This window comes from Oreochromis aureus, linkage group 3 (assembly GCF_013358895.1).
Source record: "Oreochromis aureus strain Israel breed Guangdong linkage group 3, ZZ_aureus, whole genome shotgun sequence".
Classification (NCBI taxonomy): Eukaryota; Metazoa; Chordata; class Actinopteri; order Cichliformes; family Cichlidae; genus Oreochromis; species Oreochromis aureus.
In genome coordinates this window covers 49,262,479-49,282,704 of record NC_052944.1, presented here as the reverse complement: position 1 = coordinate 49,282,704, position 20,226 = coordinate 49,262,479, and the positions used below count along the sequence as shown (strand labels likewise).

At 42.3% G+C, this 20,226-nt stretch overlaps 4 protein-coding genes across 4 annotated transcripts; 3 read left to right on the top strand and 1 right to left on the bottom strand.

Annotated features, from left to right (window-relative positions):
• The first annotated feature begins 3,429 nt into the window (after positions 1-3,429).
• Positions 3,430-4,105, top strand: LOC116328959 (histone H4). Its single transcript, XM_039610545.1, has 2 exons — positions 3,430-3,459; positions 3,791-4,105. Exons 1-2 carry the CDS (start codon positions 3,446-3,448, stop codon positions 4,086-4,088), a joined length of 312 nt encoding a protein of 103 aa, XP_039466479.1. The 5' UTR covers positions 3,430-3,445; the 3' UTR covers positions 4,089-4,105.
• A 3,877-nt stretch (positions 4,106-7,982) lies between these two features.
• On the bottom strand, positions 7,983-8,443 carry LOC116318753 (histone H3). The gene has a single exon (XM_031737874.2). It carries the CDS (start codon positions 8,421-8,423, stop codon positions 8,013-8,015), a length of 411 nt encoding a protein of 136 aa, XP_031593734.1. The 5' UTR covers positions 8,424-8,443; the 3' UTR covers positions 7,983-8,012.
• A 288-nt stretch (positions 8,444-8,731) lies between these two features.
• Positions 8,732-9,382, top strand: LOC120439483 (histone H2A). The gene has a single exon (XM_039610539.1). The coding sequence runs from the start codon at positions 8,770-8,772 to the stop codon at positions 9,154-9,156; it is 387 nt and encodes a 128-aa protein (XP_039466473.1). The 5' UTR covers positions 8,732-8,769; the 3' UTR covers positions 9,157-9,382.
• Positions 9,383-18,263: 8,881 nt separating this feature from the next.
• On the top strand, positions 18,264-18,699 carry LOC120439487 (histone H2B 1/2). The gene has a single exon (XM_039610542.1). The coding sequence runs from the start codon at positions 18,281-18,283 to the stop codon at positions 18,653-18,655; it is 375 nt and encodes a 124-aa protein (XP_039466476.1). The 5' UTR covers positions 18,264-18,280; the 3' UTR covers positions 18,656-18,699.
• Positions 18,700-20,226: the final 1,527 nt, after the last annotated feature.

Here is a 20,226-nt window from a genome sequence, read left to right as displayed (position 1 = left end):
TCAAAGGGTTAATCCTTGAAGTGATTCCTCTCTAAGGCTGTAAGCTGTACAGAGTACTGCACATGTAACTTTGAACGATTCTTAATGAGGTATCGTTCATAGACTGTTTTTTTAACCTGAGTATTTAATAAAAACTCAGTAAAATAAATAAATAAATAAACACAGAGTCAGTTCTAAAAACAATCATCAGTGGAAAAATTAAACATAACTTTGAACTTAAGCTGCCAAATGGCTGTAATTGGTTTCAGCACATAAATATTGGGCTTTGCTGTTTGAATCCATAGTTAATTATTAATGAGGGGTTACTGCAGTGGAGGCTTTAAAAAACAACAAACAAATTGGTGTTACTGTCCTTACAGATGTGGCAAGAGACAGAAAAGATGCTGCTGTTTGCACATATTCAGTCCAGTTTACTGAAGAACACCTCAGGCTGTCAGGTTGAAACAGTCGGTCGTGGTTTTGTAACATAAACACTGGACCTCCTCTCAGCGTCCCCGCTCAATCTGCTATTCCCAAACAGAGAGACTCAAGTTTCTCTGTGACTGCAGCTGCCAGTTAAAGCTGGCGTCACAGCCCAATTTAACAGCATTATGGTAGTAATTAGAATCAAACATATGATAAAGGAGAGCCCTTGAGGACAAATCAGCATCATGAGAACTGCTGATAATGAATGAAAAAATCTTTAGGAAAATTTATCTGAGAATTTTTTACTTTAGTCTGGCCCCAGTCCCATCTGCTATCATGAAGAAGGCAGGTTTTTAACCCATGCTGCAGCGAGACACAGAGTGGCGATATAGATTGGCTTCACTTTTTGTAAGCTATTAGGTCGTCCATGTTTTTTGTTCGGTTGTAGGGGAAAGCCGGACTGTAGCCACCCTACAAAAAGGGCAAACTCTCACAAAAGCATGATGACACTACACAACAAAGCAAAAGAAAAAGGCACCAACCATCTTACAGCCACAGCTCAATGCAGCTTCAGTGATGAAGGTGCTGAACATGGTCCATTCAGTCTCAATGTCCCCAGTCTCACACAGACTCCTGTCAAAGCTCTGCCGTAGGTGAGAGTTGAAGATGCCTCTACTAAGTATTCCCGACACACCATCATTATACATTTAGGTCTGTCCAGTGTCCTCCCACGCTGACTGATTTATCTCACCCCAGGTGGGGATCTTTTGACAGCTTAGCACCTCTCATCACTCGAGTGTCCAGAACATACGGCCGGAAATCTGATGATACGTTTACTAACCTGATCATCAACATGTGACCTAGGGTGTCCTGGTGCCACGTGCACTTATGGTGACTCCTGTGTTTAAATATCTTTTTGTACCTTATCGTACCATAATTAGTGCAGAGACAACCCCCCCACCCCCGTTCCTTAGAGAAGGGGGGGCTTTTGGTCACGTCTGAAAGCTGAACCAGACAAACGGACTCAAATGCAGATCACACACGGAGGCACTGGTGAATGGGATTGAATGAGGGTTCCAGCTAGTGATGATCTGCAGGTAGATGAAGCTAGCATGAGCTGAGGTGGAAAAGCCAGAAAAACCAGCATCAGAATGAAGGTGAGTAATGTCGGAATTTGAGCTTAAAGGTCGGCTGGATGACTGTGAGCAAAGAAACATAAGGTGAGCAGAGAATATCACTATGACAGGTTTCAATATGCATGATAATCTGCACTAACTGAGGTTAGCTGAAGATCTGGCAATGAGTAGTGGTGAGCACTGGTCTTAACTATCAGCACCTTAATTGCCAACAAGTGTGGATACAGGCAGGAATGCAGCAACTCCACCCAGAGGTGGAACCACCAGCTCTGTGGAAAAAAAACAGCACTCACCCACACCATGACACTTTCCCTGTTAATGTCTGTTAGTGTCTGACTGTAATAATCTAAACCCCAAATCATTCTACAATACATCTGTATGCTGTAAATACAAGAAAATAATCATTAGAGTATAATGTGTTAAATTTGCTTAGATGAGAGGCTCCAGCAGTAGATCAGAGGAATAGGAAAGGATTTGTCTGTCTGTTTCATTTGGCTTAGCTCTCGGCTTGAGAGTGTGTGTAATTGTGTAGAGGGAAAGGAATTTATGGACACTGGGGGTCCGCCTGTCATAAAAGGAGACAAGAAGCTACAGTTGGGGGATGCTGTTGCTTTTCGAGAGCATCGAGAGCATCCTGAGCGGCTGCATCACTGTCTGGTTTGGGAACTGTGCCATATCGGACCGCAAGACCCTACAGCGGATAGTGGGAACAGCAGAGAAGATCATCGGGGTCTCTCTCCCCTCTATTGAGGACATCTACACCACACGCTGCATCCGCAAAGCCACCAGCATTGTGGCTGATTGGACACACCCCTCTCACACACTCTTCACACTCCTGCCATCTGGAAAAAGGTACCGAAGCATTCGGGCACACACATCCAGACTGTGCAACAGCTTTTTTCCACAAGCCATCCGTCTCCTCAACAAAAAGGGACTGGACTGATAAACACACACACACGCGCGCACACACACACACACTATCACTCAGCTTAACTCAACTACCTCAAAACATTGAGACTGGACTGACTAATCAACACAAGCGCAAACACACTGACCTACACCACCAAACTATCGTACACACCAACCTGTAAATGCTCTTTTGCACAATATTATTGCTGGACTTTTTGCACTAACTTCTTTACTTCCTAATTTTTGCTGCTACACTAAGGAATGTTTACTGTTCCTCCACTACCTCAACTCATCACCACAAAACCTTATTATTATGTTACGTTGTGTTTTTTTTGTCACACTGTCACTTTATTGCTCTTGTTTGCACATTTGCACGTGCACTTTGTTGTCTGCTGTCTGTTAACAAAAAAAAAAAAAGTCTTCCTTAGATAGTTAGTTTTTGTTAATTTATGTTGTAATTTATGTTAGGTTAGTCTGTCTTGTCTCTGCTAGCCAGCTAACTAGGCTTCTTAGTTAGCTAGTTTAGTGTTTTTCTGTTAATTTATGTTGTAAATTTATGTTGCATGTAGCACCTTGGTCCTGGAGGAACGTTGTTTCGTTTCACTGTGTACAAACTGTATATGGTTGAAGTGACAATAAAGCCAACTTGACTTGACTTGACTTTTACCTGAATTTAATAAACGCTCATAATTGTCAAAACTTGTCACCTTTTTATATAATAAACACATCAGACCAAAATAGAAAGAGTCACATAATACTCCTTTTTCAAGTCCTAAATTCAAAGCTGAGGTTAAAAGTTGCGGTTTGGTGTGAGCCTCCCTTAACAAACAGCGTTTCCACATTCAGAGAATAGAAGAGTGGGCGGAGCCACTGAGCTTCGAGCCGTCCAGTGAACCGTCTGTTTTCTTTTACGTCCGCCGAGCACACATAATAACACGGTTCCGTGGGGTTTGGGATTCATTCGACTTTGTTCGTTCAAGAAAGAAACTATAACCATGAGTGGAAGGGGTTTCTGGTCAGAGGAGACGTGGTAGAAACTTTATCCCCTCCATTAAGGATGGAAGAGGAAAATTAACCCTCAATGAGAGTGAGAAAAGACACGCAGTCAAAGAACAATGCGCTTCCATGTTTTCGGCATTACCTTCAGACAGCAATGCTTTAAAATCATTGTTAAATGTTATTGAACCTCTTGAACCTTCTGTTTTTGATCCACTTCTTGGGGTGATAAGAAAAGAAGAGGTTGCAGTTGCTATTGAGCAACTAAATAACAATAAAACTCCAGGTCTAGATGGTCTCCCAGCTGAGTTTTACAAGTTGGGTATAGAGAAAAAGAAAAAAAGCAAGGGTGGCAAGGGACTCGGCAAAGGAGGTGCTAAGCGTCACCGTAAAGTTCTCCGTGATAACATCCAGGGCATCACCAAACCCGCCATCCGCCGTCTGGCTCGCCGTGGCGGAGTGAAGCGCATCTCCGGTCTGATCTACGAGGAGACTCGTGGAGTGTTGAAGGTGTTCCTGGAGAACGTCATCCGTGACGCCGTCACCTACACTGAGCACGCCAAGAGGAAGACCGTGACCGCCATGGATGTGGTGTACGCTCTGAAGAGGCAGGGCCGCACTCTGTACGGCTTCGGCGGTTAAACTCATTTGGCCTGATCCATCAAACGGCTCTTTTAAGAGCCACACACTTCACTGTAAGAGCTTTGTTCTGGGGTGATGGTGGGTGTGTAGGTTTCCTTTTTTTTTTTTTTTTTTTTTTTTTTTAATTATTAGACATCTTTTCAGCAGAAACTTATGAAAATTTTAGTGAAAAACATGCCAGCATCTCCCCACCAACTAACATTCAAAACATACTTTAACTCATCATATAAGAGAAGAAGGTGTTGAAAAGCACACATTACAGACTTAAAGTAATTAATTCAGCCACAAACTGATCTTCAGCTGTTACAGACCTGATCAATAACTTGTTTAATTACTCCCTTACAGCGGGAGTGTAGAGAACAGTCTTCAAAGCACTTTGAATCACTTCAATCACCTTGTTGTTGAATTGTGCTATATAAATAGACTTGCCTTGCCTTAAAATCCTGACATAACCTACATAAAAGGAACATTATCTAGCAGATGTTTTTGGTACCTACATCTTATGCATTTGAAATGCAACATCTGTTTAAAGTGCAAACACAGTATCGAAGGCTGTAACTGTAAATGCTCTGTGATGGAACAACGCACATCACAAACAAGTTTTGCCAGGTTGTCTACGTTTATTCAACATGCTTCCAGGTAAAAAAAAAAAAAAACCCTTTAAGAAAGACCACATTTACAGAATGACAGGAAATACACCATACACAAAGCGTGTTTGCATGTAGCACACAGCTGTGGCTCGCTGTCGGTCTAAATGAATCTCAGACCTAAACGAGAGTTTGTAGAGATTTATAATTATAAGTCTGAACCTCTTTAATCTACTCAGCTGTCTTGTTTTTAAGTTTTAGTGCAAGTACTTTAAGGAACAAACAATGAGACAATGTTTATGCTCTTACTACACAGATTTCTGTTTTTACAGCAACTTTATGAAAAAAAGTCTGGGTAATAACTTTACAATTTAAGTCAGTCAGATTTGTCTTCATGCAGTAAAACAGCTAAATGTGTTGCACACACTGATAGACTAACAGGGCTGGCCCACTTCAGTTCTAGTGTGAACATGAGTTTGACACCTATGGATTAAAGATTTAGGCTACGTTCACACTGCAGGTCTTAATGCTCAATTCTGATTTTTTGATCAAATCCAATTTTTTTGTCTGCTTGTTCACACTACAAATAAAATGCGACAGCAAACGCGCTCTAGTGTGAACGCTCAAAGCGGCCCGCATGTGCAAAAGAAGACGTCACACACAACACGCTCTGTTTAGACCCAGAGCAAACAATATTGTTTGACTGATGGGCCTTAATATAAAGACTTCGGACTTTACGTTTCCCAATTTTGCTTTAAGTTTTTTTGTTATTTACGTGATAATGTAGATAACCTAATAATGATCCTTATTGCTGTTTTAGAGGAGCGGTGCTTCAAAGGATAGTTGCAGATTTCTGTCAGAATCTGCAGATTATACAGTACAAATAAAATGTTCACGTTTCTCCAACGTTGTCTTCCCAACAGTTTCACTGACATCTACACTGGATGGACAGGAAGCGTTCACGATGTCTTCTCCGGCGCTGATAATTGGCGTCTGTCTTGTGTCAGTGACGTAAAAGATGGATTTAATGCGACATGACCATTCAAACAGCAGTCGCTTTCTAAAACATCGGATATGTATCGGATTCAGTACCACATACGAAAGTGACCCAGATCGGATTTGAAAATATCGGATTTGTGCCGTTCACACTGTCATACCATGATCGGATATGGGTCGCATAGGGTCAAAAAAATCGGATTTGATGCGCTTTCGCCTGCAGTGTGAACGTAGCCTTAGTTTCATTACTTTAAGCAAGTGTACTCTCAGAGGTTGTGAGTGGCTCTTAAAAGAGCTGTTAGTTGGGTGAGGACAGTCGCTGGATTTTAGTATTTTAGTATAGTATTTTTAGAATTTTAGACTTTAGTTTACTGCCATATAAATCAGGTATCATACAAAAATAAAAATACAGTCATGACAATTAAAGAATATGACTTTAAGGACTTAACAACATTACTTCACTTATAGTACACCAACATCTCTTACACATTAGCACTAAGGGAACACTGAATGACCTGCTGGTTTTTGTCCATAAAACTACTCATCTAAGATTACCACACAGTAAAAGAGCTCTCAGCAAAATGATGCAACATTTTAGGCACACTATTGCCCCGATCAACTCAGTGAGCTGGGACTTTTTATTCTAAACATGAACTACTGTTACAGCACTACTGGTGCCCCACACAACAACTCAATGTCCACTATGTGAAGGAGCCAAACACATGCCTTCTCCTCTCGTTAACTGAGATAAACTGCTGGCATATTTGTTTTACATCTATACTGTCCAGTGTCTCCTGGTGGACATGGCACACAGCAACATTGTTTAATCTCATTGTGTCATTGTTGACCTGAGCCATGTTTTTAGTCTTGTGAGAGCACTGAAGCTTCTTTCAGCCTCAGCTGAGGATACTGGGATGACTAAAAGCAGCCTAACAATTGTTATGATAATAAATACTAGTTAATCTATAGCACCGAATCATCATCAGTCACCTGTGACCTCGCCTCTTCACCTCTGAGCTACAACATGGCAGAGCTGCCTCTATCACCTGATAAATAACAGCGAGACATTCCAAATACATGCAGTCACACATGTGCTTCAGATACAGTAATGAACCAACAAGTCATCATCCAATTTCACCTGTGACCTTGTATCACCATTACTCTCTGAGCTTTGTGTTGGTTCTTCTGTCACCTGACAAATAGGACATACATGACAATAAGAATAAAATGTGTAGCTGCTTCAGTGTTTCTGTCACTTTGTGCAGATCTTGACTCATCAGTAATGTTTGTAGGGTGAGTGCATTTTTAAAACAATTTGTGCAAACTGCACTACAAGGTGGAATATTTGCAAAATCATGACTACCTCATGATATTTTGTCTCAAAAATGAACCCTATGAATATGTCAGTACCATTAGGATGAAATTATTGTGTCACCAACATTTTAACGTTAGACATAATTTTAACAGCCTCTGTAAACTAATATCCTGGCTTGCTCGAGGCTCCGTTTTCTCTGACAGTTTCGATCAAAATTAGAAATGTTACTCTGAGACTGAGATAAGTAATAGTGCTGCCTGTTGTGCAGTTAGTTTCCAAAACACGTTATTCATGGTTACATACAATTTTAGACTGATGTGGGCCAAAGCCTAGCATAGCCTGTAGCCTAGCATAGCTCCCTGATAGGCACAGCTAATCACATTGGCCATATTTGTCACATGGGGTTCTTAGTGTTAGAGGTGAGAAGGTCAAACCAGCTATTGACAGTATAGACAGCAGCACTGTTATATGTACTGGATCATTACCAGCAGAGCAGGACTGATACTGTGTTTCCACCCTTACAGTTACTTTAAAGAATTGTGTAAAAATGTTAAATAATGTATTTTTGGGAAGGAAAAAAGAAAGCACCTGAAAGATAAACTTAAAAAAAAACAAAAAATAAAACCATACAGATTCATGTTAGACTTACTGACATGTCTATAGTATTTTCGATCACATTTAAACAATAGGAATTTACCAAAGGTACTTGAGAGCACAGGGACTATCATATAGCCTAGCACAAAGCACTCCAATGTGATGAGCTTGGGAAAAAAAAAAAAAATTAAAAAAAAAATAAGTGAGTAAGTAAAGAGACTTTAGCATACAACAATTCATGCCAAAAATTAATTTAGAATTTTTATAACTGAAGTCAGTGAATTCCACCTTCATGCCAACTGTAGTTTCTAGTATACAAATAGCATGAAGATTAAAGTGTGAGCATAATAATGATGTAACTGTAAGAAAGGAGCTCTTGGTGTGAGTGAGTTGGCTCTGAAAAGAGCCGTTGTTGGTAGGAGAGCGTGTAGCTTAAGCTCTCTCTCCGCGGATGCGGCGAGCCAGCTGGATGTCTTTGGGCATGATGGTGACCCTCTTGGCGTGGATGGCGCACAGGTTGGTGTCCTCGAAGAGTCCGACCAGGTAAGCCTCGCTGGCCTCCTGCAGAGCCATGACGGCAGAGCTCTGGAAGCGCAGGTCGGTCTTGAAGTCCTGAGCGATCTCGCGGACCAGGCGCTGGAAGGGCAGCTTGCGGATGAGCAGCTCGGTGGATTTCTGGTAACGACGGATCTCGCGCAGAGCCACGGTACCGGGCCTATAACGATGGGGCTTCTTGACGCCTCCGGTGGCCGGGGCGCTCTTACGAGCGGCCTTGGTGGCCAGCTGCTTCCTGGGGGCTTTGCCGCCAGTAGACTTGCGAGCGGTCTGCTTGGTTCTTGCCATTTTTTCTCTCTTTGCCTTTTACTTTGCTAACAGCATAAAATGTAGCAAACAGAGGAGACTCGCTGCTCTTAAAGTCTGTGACTGGCTGTGACGCGGTGCCGCTCCGGCTCGTGATTGGTGAGGGGCTGCACGTGGTGCTCAGCACCGTTCAGAGGAGCACCGCCCCGCCTCGGTGTGTGCCGCTCATTGGAGAAAAGTGCATTGAATTTGCGCGCTGCCGTAAGCCTCTCTGCGATTGGTGCGTGACGAAGCTGCGCGCGCTCTGCGGAAATATAAGCGAGGCTTTGAGCAGATCGGGCCACATTTTCTCTTAGTCTCGGTACTACGAAGAAAAGAACCTGTGAAAATGAGTGGGCGTGGCAAGACCGGAGGCAAAGCCAGAGCAAAGGCTAAGACTCGCTCATCCCGTGCCGGGCTTCAGTTCCCCGTGGGTCGTGTCCACAGGCTGCTGCGCAAAGGCAACTATGCGGAGCGTGTGGGAGCCGGCGCCCCCGTTTACCTGGCAGCTGTGCTCGAGTACCTGACCGCTGAGATCCTGGAGCTGGCTGGCAACGCAGCCCGCGATAACAAGAAGACTCGCATCATCCCACGTCACCTGCAGCTGGCCGTGCGCAACGACGAGGAGCTCAACAAGCTCCTTGGGGGAGTCACCATCGCTCAGGGTGGTGTGCTGCCCAACATCCAGGCTGTGCTGCTGCCCAAGAAGACCGAGAAGCCCGTCAAGGCCAAGTAAACGCAAAGCGCTCAGCTTCACCAAAAACAAAGGCTCTTTTAAGAGCCACACACTTCTCTCTCAGCAAACATCCTCCTTGCTGTTAATGTGTCTTTAGCAAGTTGCTTATTAGGAAATTTAGCGGGCATGCGTCTTAAATTATTTTAAAATATACATTCTTCAGCTGCCAGTGTTGCCAGTTTAGCGTGAAACAGGCTCTTTGACTATAATGATGTGATGTGTAAACCTCTAAACTGAATAAATTGTTTTCATTATTTATCCCAAATAGTGTCTCAGTATGTCTGATACAAAAGAGAAAGTGGAAACTATCAAGACAGAGTTTTGGTATGATTGTGTAACTGTTAGCCTCAGTCAGTCAATGGTATAATTCAGATCATAGATCAGTACATTAGGATATTTTTATAACTATAAAAAAAAAAACTATAAAAAAAGCTGACAGTTTCGAGACTTCACACATCACACCTTCAAATCAAATCACCTTTATTGTCACGTCACATGTGCAGGTACACTGGTACAGTACATGCGAGTGAAATTCTTGTGTGCGAGCTTCACAAGCAACAGAGTTGTGCAAAATACAATAACGTGCAACAAGCAAAATATAAAAATGGTTAATCTAAAAAGTAATAAATATATGTACCATATATAAAGGTATATACATTACTGAATGTGTGTACTAAATATGTTTTTCTACGTGTGTGTGTGTGTGTGTGTGTGTGTGAGTGTGTATATACATGTTTTACAAATGAAATAGAGTAAACAATAAAATAAGATATATAAAATATAAAATATACAGAGGTAGGTATGTGCAAAACAGTGGCATTAATGTACAGTATGGAGTGCATAATGTTGAAGTTCCAGTAGTGAGGGTGAGGTGTCTATGACGTGTTCAGCAGTCTGATGGCCTGGTGGAAAAAGCTGTCTCTCAGTCTGCTGGTTCGGGACCGGATGCTGCAGAACCTCCTTCCTGATGGAAGTAGTCTGAACAGTTTATGGCTGGGGTGACTGGAGTCCTTGATGATCCTCCCGCTTTCCTCAGGCACCGCTTCCTGTAGATGTCTTGGAGGAGGGAAGCTCACCTCAATTATCCGTTCAGCACACCGCACTACTCTCTGGAGAGCTTTGCGGTTGTAAGCGCGTGGTGTTGCCATACCAGGTGGTGATGCATCCAGTGAGGATGCTCTCAATGGCACAGCGATAGAAGGTCCTGAGGATGCGGGGGCTCATGCCGAATCTTTTCAGTCTCCTGAGAAAGAAGAGGCGCTGCTGCGCCTTCTTCACTGTCTTGTTTATGTGTACTGACCACGTAAGATCCTCAGCCAGATGTACACCAAGGAAGCGGAAGCTGCTCACTCTCTCCACAGCGGCGCCGTTGATGGTGATGGGGTGTGTACTCCTCTGCACCTCCGAAGTCCACTATCAACTCCTTTGTCTTTGCGACGTTGAGGGTGAGATGGTTGTCTTGACACCAGTGGGTCAGGGCGCTGACCTCCTCCCTGTAGGCCGTCTCATCACCGTTGGTGATAAGACCCACCACTGTAGTGTCGTCCGCAAACTTCACAATGATAAAGTGATAACCTGATAACCTTTGATAAAGTCTTGCGTGTGTCAGCTTATTTTTATAGATTAAAAAAATGTAAATGTATTGATTTGAATTATAATATTTCCGAGATTCGAATCGATTCGGGACCTTGTGAATCGAAACGAATCGATTCTAGAAATCAGTGACGATACCCAGCCCTAGCGACATCTCACTTATTCTGATGCGTCAGCGGGTCCGCGCTTTGTTTACGTCTTTGTGCAGAATCGGTGTACCTGCTCTCATTTACTGTCTTAGCTGTTTAGTGGTTGTTGAAATGTAGTCAAATTTATATTTAAAAAATCACGTTATCCAAGCTAGAATCAATTTTAATCGATAATCAAAACCCGCCCCTAGTAACTGTGTAATCATGCTTATGTACATCTGGATAATGACACAAACTAGTGTGTGGCGCTTCACTTTTTAATAAACTAAAAATCAGATAATAGGATCTGTAGTGTTGTTTATTTATATTATGGTGCTTATCATTTGTCATATTTATTACTGTGTGCATACTTTATTAAGAGAGATGAAATTTAAAAAAATTATCTTCCTTGCTGGTTCCATCGAAGAAGAAATGCTCAAGTAACTATGTAGCACGTACATAATCCAATTCCACAGCACAATGTGATGTGGAAATCAGCTGTGTTTTGCTGCCCATTTTATTTCGAATCTGGCGCGAATCGGCGAGCCAGTTCCTGAATCAGTCACGTGGTACGGACTGCCCGCGAGGCCTCGAACGTCACTGCATACATAATCAAAGCAACCCTCGATACAAGCTTCACAAAAGCTCCCCCGAGATTACCTGACACACGATTCGAAGCTTCGACACACAGGACACATCACTACTAAAAAGCGACTAGCGACATTTTCTGGTATTATTGGAGACTTATTTATGACTGCTTTTGACGGATAGTCCTCCCCAAGCTGCTATCAGGGCAGGAGGTTTTCACCCCTATGCGTCCAAACGGCAAATGAATCGTTCATGAGCGAAGCCGCTGCTCCCGCACTGACTGTAACGCGGTCAGGGGACATTGAGACTGAATGGACCGTGTTCAGCACTTCCATCACTGAATCTTCATTGAGCTGTGGCTGTAAGATGGTTGGTGCCCTTTTGTGGTGGTAACTGCTGAACCATATGGACACCGGAGGTGAAGGGAGCCACCAGGCTGTAGAAGAATTCCTATTGGGTTCAGGTAGCCTGTGGGACCTCGGAGGCAGCCAGGCCAAGTGGAATGTGTAGCGCTCATTGTTAACATAAATGGTCATTCACATAATTTGTATTCTATGCCATTTTTTTTCATGTCACTGTTATAATGAAGTACTTTGTCATGTAGTTTTCATCTGTCATACATTTTTTTTTTAAATTGCTTTGTTGTGTAGTGTCATCATGCTTTTGTGAGAGTTTTCCCTTTTTGTAGGGTGGCTACAGTCCGGCTTTCCCCTACAACCAACTCAGATGAAATTCTCTTCATGTGCACCAGTGACTGTAAAAAGAACATGGGCGACCTAATAGCTCCCAAAGAATGAAGCCAATCATTGGCTGTATCCCAATTCAGGGTCTGCAGCCTTAAAGTACGCAGCCTCAACGGTCCTCAAGGGCCGCCTACTCAAAGACCGCTAAGGCCGGAAGTGCGAGGCTTGTGAAATGGGACGGTCTAGCCTCCGTCGCGCTGCTCAGGTTGCCTAGCAACCATGATAGCTGGAAACATGTGGTTGACAGAAATGAAGGAGAACACATTTTGTTCATTTGTTTGTTTGTTTCTACACGAGCTTTGTGTGATTTAATAAGTATCTGAGGCTGAGACCACAGGACTGTAAAACATGATTGTTGGCCTTCATATCTGTACTGAACAGTCATTTAAGATTAGCTAGTAAACAACAATTAGTTAATGTTGTCCATGAGACTAAAGTCAGTGTAAATATGATATGGCCAATATTATAGTTATTATATTAATCATAAGTTATTACAGCAGTGAGTTTGAACTCTCAAATCAAATCACTTTTATTGTCACATCACATGTGCAGGTACACTGGTACAGCACATGTGAGTGAAATTCATGTGAGTGAACTGTGTCAAATACTGAGCTTCAGTAAAGATTCAAGTTGCAGTTATTTATATTTCCTATCACCTTAAATCTTCACTCAAAGACAAGTATCTTTGACAGTGTATATATAGGTGTATTATATATAAGAGACAAATGCTGTTCCTTCAGTATGTTGGCATTACTAAATTTGGCTCAATGCTTACATATATGTGTAAAAAGAAAATGTACGAGCTGTGATAACTGTTTCTGATAAAATGAAGATCAGACTGATATATTAAATATTTCTTTATTGGGTGAGAAAATCAGACCATGTCATAACTGCTTTAAGTCATACAGAATAGATATCAGAGCCTTAAACAGGCTGACTTCTGCTAAATGGGTCAAACTGGGCAGAAAGTCTACAAACACATAACATCCTTATAGAATATGATGTAACACTATAGATCAACTTACCTCACAATATATAAAGCATATAAACAATTACAGCAATATGATGCAACAAACACAGCAGTGCTACTAATCCAAAATACTCAAAGCTTCATAGAACTGAAACAAACATTTATTTTTAGCTCCATTCTGCTGCTGATACATACTTTAGGTTTCTGAATATTAAACTTGTTTCTGCCTTTCATAGTGTGTAACTTGAAGGCCCTGAGTACTTTCTCCCACACTGAAAACACTGGAATGATACAATTATTTGAACATTACCTAATAGACTGATTCAGGACAGACAATTAGTTATGTTAAACTTTCCTAGCAGTCCTTCACAAACAAGGAACAGTCTGTCTATTCTCTCCATCTGTCAGCTGCTGCTGGCTCTTCCTCCTCCTCTTCCTCACACACTGCTGAGTTTGTCCTGGTGGATCATCAGGGGTGCAAAGCCTCACAGATGATGTGCAGCAGTGGGTCCCTCAGTCTGTCCTCACTCTGGACACTTGCAGTTGTCACACATGGAAATCAAATGTGTGATAAGCTGCAGGATTCAAACACAAGTGTAACTTATAAATACATGTTCATACTTTTATTACACAATCAGAGAGAAAGAAACAGAGAGAGAGTGCAGGACAGACAGACAGGTGACAGTCTCAGGTGTACACACTGCTACAAAACAGCACAAGAGAAGGAGGATTTAGTGTTTGTGTTATTACGAGTGCTAAACAAGAAGAGTTCCCAGATGGTACAGTGGACACATGTGTGACTCCTGTGATTAAAGCATCTTTCTTTCAGCTTAACGAGTGAACCGTCAGCTCGTTCAAACACACGTTAAAGTCCGTTTGGCTCGACACCACCGAACAGAGGCAGCAATATAACATAGCTAACATTAACAGTGCAGTGAATCCTGCTTGTGCCGTCATATTAAGGACTGCAAACCGGGCAGCATCACTGACTTTCAGCTTGTTGTGTTTGTGGATATATGACTGACTTTAATTATCCATAAAATCATCACATCTCTGTAAGATAAGGTCGACTATTGGACGGCGTATATTTGAAAGGCTTTAAAACCAAGTAAACGCTGAAAGTACAAACATCGCTAATGTCACATAACTTTGCCGACATGTGGCCAACAGTAATGTTTTAATGTTCTTCAATATTCAACATTTGCACATAAATAAGTGACATATTATTCAGTACTTACGTTTAACAGTTTACTCTTCGGCCGCTCCGCTTCTGCCGTCTGTGGCAAAATTATCCACACCGACTGCCGCGCTATGAATTGTGGGATATGTTGGGCCACGAAGTCTACACCGCCACGTCCTTAAAATTCAGGGAAATGAAGGCCGCATTTCAAGCAGCCTTTGAATTGGGACAGTCTTCGGCGCGTCGCTGTGACGTGATCGGCCTTAAAATGCGGCCTTTAAGGCTGCAGACCCTGAATTGGGATACAGCCTAGATTTTTTCATTCATTATCAGCAGTTCTCATGATGCTGATTTGTCCTCAAGGGCTCTCCTTTATCATATGTTTGGTTCTAATTACTACCATAATGCTGTTAAATTGGGCTGTGACGCCAGCAGCTGCAGTCACAGAGAAACTTGAGTCTCATGTTTGGGAATAGCAGATCGAGCGGGGACGCTGAGAGGAGGTCCAGTGTTTATGTTACAAAACCACAACCGACTGTTTCAACCTGACAGCCTGAGGTGTTCTTCAGTAAACTGGACTGAATATGTGCAAACAGCAGCATCTTTTCTGTCTCTTGCCACATCTGTATTTATGTGCTGAAACCAATTACAGCCATTTGGCAGCTTAAGTTCAAAGTTATGTTTAATTTTTTCACTGATCAATAATTTTAGAACTGACTCTGTGTTTGTTTATTTATTCATTTATTTATTTATTTTACTGTGTTTTTATTAAATAAGGAGGTTAAAAAAACAGTCTATGAACGATACCTCATTAAGAATCATTCAAAGTTACATGTGCAGTACTCTGTACAGCTTACAGCCTTAGAGAGTAATCACTTCAAGCATTAACCCTTTGAGGTTCACACCAAGAAAACTGCAATTTAAAAAATATTTCTTTGCATTGTTTATTCCTTTAGAACAACAGCAACAAAGTTGGGTTTTTCCTTTAATAAGCACAGGTGCAGGTAATTAGTCTTTCTCTTGTGTGAACCTGGAGCTGTGTGAATGCCTCATATGAGCTGTGCTATTTGGCATCTTTTACTTTTCTATGACAGCTGTATGTGGGTCCCATAGCCTTCTATTGGAGCCGTAGGTCACAGAAAATGTTCCGCTTGTGTTTTGGTAATTTGGTAGAGGTTTAAAGTTATTTGTACCCCTGTAGGAAGAAAATATTGTTTTATTCCTGCGGAGAAACTTGTAGTGGACTCCGCCTCCACTTGCCGATACTTATTAGGGTGTGACCCTAACCCTAGATATGAAGCAAGGTGGGAGGGATATTCCTGCTGAGGTCAGCTGTTCAGTGTAAGTGATGTCCTGCTTTAATTTAGAGATTGCCGAGCTGCTGCTTTGCCTGGGTGGATTTCTGGCTGCTGGGCCGAGGTCCTTATACACTGGTGGCTATTTTCATTTGTTTTTAAATTGGTTTAACTAGACAGGAGCTGAAGGCTATTATGGAGTAGATGACCTGCTCCACCTCCTGAGCTATAGTCACCTCAGTAGTGTTGCTAGCAGAAGTTGAAGTAAATTATGTAGAAATATTCATATTCATTCATTTTCTTTTCTACTCACAAAAAGCATGAATTCAGTCTCCTTGCTATTAAGGGACAATTTCTTGATATCAAACCACATCTTAAAAATTTCCAGTTCATTTTCAGTTGTATACAAGAGATCCTTTACATTTCCTTTACGTTACCTCCAGTAATGCTGTGAGGAACCTTGGAGTCATTTTTGACCAGGACATGTCCTTCAATGCACATATTAAACAAATATGTAAGACTGCTTTCTTCCATTTGCGCAACATCTCTAAAGTTAGAAATATCCTGTCTCAGAGTGACGCTGAAAAACTAGTTCATGCATTTATTACTTCCAGGCTGGACTACTGTAATTCTTTATTATCAGGATGTCCTAAAAACTCCCTGAAAAGTCTTCAGCTGATCCAAAATGCTGCAGCAAGAGTACTGACAGGGACTAGAAAGAGAGAGCATATTTCTCCTGTTTTGGCTTCCCTTCATTGGCTTCCTGTTAAATCCAGAATTTAATTCAAAATCCTGCTCCTGACAAACAAGGTCTTAAATAATCAGGCCCCATCTTATCTTAATGACCTTGTAGTACCATATCACCCTATTAGAGCACTTCGCTCTCGCTCTGCAGGCCTACTTGTTGTTCCTAGAGTATTTAAAAGTAGAATGGGAGGGAGAGCCTTCAGTTTTCAGGCCCCTCTTCTGTGGAACCAGCTTCCAGTTTGGATTCGGGAGACAAACACTATCTCTACTTTCAAGATTAGGCTTCAAACTTTCCTTTTTGCTAAAGCATATAGTTAGGGCTGGACCAGGTGACCCTGAATCCTCCCTTAGTTATGCTGCAATAGACGTAGGCTGCCGGGGACTCCCATGATGCATTGAGTTTATCCTTTCCAGTCACCTTTCTCACTCACTATGTGTTAATAGACCTCTCTGCATTGAATCATATCTGTTATTAATCTCTGTCTCTCTTCCACAGCATGTCTTTATCCTGTTTTCCGTCTCTCACCCCAACTGGTCGCAGCAGATGGCCGCCCCTCCTTGAGCCTGGTTCTGCCGGAGGTTTCTTCCTGTTAAAAGGGAGTTTTTCCTTCCCACTGTCGCCAAAGTGCTCGCTCATAGGGGGTCATATGATTGTTGGGTTTTTCTCTGTATCTATGAAGCGCCTTGAGGCGACTTTTGTTGTGATTTGGCGCTATATAAATAAAATTGAATTGAATTTATTTGAATACTTTAATGAAGTTTTTTTTTTTTTAAAAACAAAGGCAAAGCTGGAGCTAAGGCTAAGACCCGCTCATCCCATGCAGGGCTTCAGTTCCCCGTGGAAAAAAAAACATAAAATAAGATAAGCGTTGACAAGAAGCTATCAGCTCTCTAAGTTAACTCAGGGTTTTTCCAGAGCGTTCTTGTGAAAGTGTTGGCAGCATCAAACTAATCTAACTGTAATCTACGGATCTAATTCACGGGTCATATCTGTTCTCCCACAGAAAATGATCCTTATTACTGCCAACTCTTCCAGAGATGTGAAAATCGACAATACAGAGATCATTAAAATCTACCAGTCAAACACAACACTGTTGTAAAAAGGAAGATGAGAGACGGGCGCTTGAGTTTGTGCAAATCAAAGTGGAATGAATGTGATTGGCTGAACAGGTGTTCTTGCTGTGTGTTCTGTGTTATCCATCAGCATCAAAGAGACTCAGCAGCAGATTAAAATGAAACAGAACAGCATTTATATATTAGAATAAATCACCAAATGAATACTTTTGCCCATGTTCCTGTGGAAATGCAACACACTGTTTGCTCTCCCTCCCTCTTTCTCTCTTCAGTCTAAGTTCAGTCTAATATGTGCGCTCCAGTGAGACATATTAGACTTCAGTAAAACTATGCAGTTACCTAATTATGCCCAGTGTTTAATCTCCACTCAGAGCTAAAACTCAGCGAAGTTTTAAAGCTGTGTGCTGGTGACGGTAAACTGTGACTATCACCAGGTTACATGGGCGCTACAGAAACACAGAGACACGAAACCAGGTGGAATTATTATTCAAATGATTTCATTGTTGGCTGAAGATAATACTGATACTAACACATCCATATCTGCCACACAGAGCTCTACATTTACTGCTCATTTAGAACAAATGACTGTCTCAGCAAACGAGGACACAATCACACAGTCCACTGTCTTTGTTAGATGCGGGCCTGTTTCAGCAAAATTCATAAATTCCCTCCAACACAACGTCCGGCCCACTGTGCGGCTCCACCAATGAGCTCCGAGGGCCTGCGCAGTGGTATTAGCATACAGCCTGTATAAAAAGCGCTGCTCGCAGTCACGGAGCTCATTCGTCGAGTATCGAGGAAAGAAAATGCCTGAACCCGCCAAGTCAGCGCCCAAGAAGGGCTCCAAGAAAGCCGTGACCAAGACCGCCGGCAAGGGCGGCAAGAAGAAGAGAAAGACCAGGAAGGAGAGCTACGCCATCTACGTGTACAAGGTGCTGAAGCAGGTCCACCCCGACACCGGGATCTCCTCCAAAGCCATGAGCATCATGAACTCGTTTGTCAACGACATCTTCGAGCGCATCGCTGCCGAGGCATCTCGCCTGGCCCACTACAACAAACGCTCCACCATCACCTCCAGGGAGATCCAGACCGCAGTGCGCCTTCTTCTCCCCGGTGAGCTGGCCAAGCACGCCGTGTCTGAGGGCACCAAGGCCGTCACCAAGTACACCAGCTCCAAATAAACGGACTGGCCGTCAGACGTCAACACAACGGCTCTTTTCAGAGCCACACACTAAACTAACGAGCAAAATTCCTACAGTCAATCATCCTACTTACTGTGTTGTCCGCTACTAGAATCGCGGATGTGCACCTTTGTGTCACTGGGTGATATTAATCCGCTGTACTGAACCCAGCCTACAGAAATGTGTTCCTGCTTTTTACATTGTGGAAAGACAAACTCACTACAAACATACAATTAATGTGACTTTGTATTTGACACTTGGTTTTAATTCCAAGTATAATTGTTCTTTAATTCCTGATATGCAAAGTTGAGTTAATCATTAGATTAAAATGCTTTGGTGCAGAAAACTAGTATCAACATGCAGCTTGTTACTGCACGGTTGTGTCTGTATTCATTTTGTTGCAGTTTCTCCATACATGCATTCATGTGGTCCTGTCTGTTATATGCAGCACTATGCTCTTGCTTTGCTGTGTACTGTACTGCAGCGGTCCCCAACCTTTTTTTGCATCACGGACCGGTTTATGCCCGACAATATTTTCACGGACTGGCCTTTAAGGTGTCGCGGATAAATACAACAAACTAGTACCGGTACCAAAAAAGATTTATTCATAACACACGTGAAAAGACCCAGGAAATCCGAGTTAACGATAAAAACGATAACACGCTGAAAACCGATTAAAAACCCTGAAAAACATACATTTCACATCTGAGCCTCAACTCTCGCGGCCCGGTACCGGTCTGAGGCCCGGGGGTTGGGGACCGCTGCTGTACTGCACATAGTTGAAATGATAAACCCACCTGACTTGATGTGCACTTTAACACACAACTAGACTAACTAGGATACAAAGGGCTCGTTTGTTGGACTATTAGAGGGCAAAAATTGGCAAATTAGATGCCAAAATGTATATAAAGAAAAATATGAATTGGTATCATATTTTTTTTTTTGTATTTTTTCCTCACTTGTGGTGCCCCTGGATGGATGACACTGTAGGAATTTGCCTATACTGCCTATGCCACAGGCAGGCCCTGCTGTGTCCTTCACATCCAGCTTTCCTAGCAATGCCCAGAGGAATTTCCATCAAAGCTTTCTTCAATCTAATTTGGTGGCTCCGTGGCCACCTTTCTATCTGCCTTCATATAATGCAACTATTGTAGTAAGTGCTGTACAGGAGGCAGGAATGATTTCCTGTGGTGTTCAGAGGGGAATTTTGGTTCTCAGTCTCTCACTAAACCCACTCCTGTGACTGGTCAGCACGTGATGGAGTGGGTCAGAGCTGTTGTGCAGCATTTTACTTATCTTGCACAAAAAATTGTGGCCACATATTTTTCAGTAGGTGGGAGAATTACAGAATCCTCCAGAAAGAGGAGCAGAGACATACTGGGCATAATTAAAAATACTATACTAGATTAAACTGAGGTCACTATCCAGGACATGAGATAAGCTTTATTAGTGCCAGAGCTGGGAAATGCACCGACATGGGCAGAACAGGATAAAATAAATAGCAAATAATAACAACAAAAATATTATATTACAATAATAATGATGAAATTTCCCCTTGTGGGATTAAAGGT

Coding starts and splice junctions, on each gene's coding strand:
- LOC120439487 (XM_039610542.1), top strand. CDS start 18,281: ATGCCTGAACCCGCCAAGTCAGCGCCCAAGAAGGGCTCCAAGAAAGCC.
- LOC116318753 (XM_031737874.2), bottom strand. CDS start 8,423: ATGGCAAGAACCAAGCAGACCGCTCGCAAGTCTACTGGCGGCAAAGCC.
- LOC120439483 (XM_039610539.1), top strand. CDS start 8,770: ATGAGTGGGCGTGGCAAGACCGGAGGCAAAGCCAGAGCAAAGGCTAAG.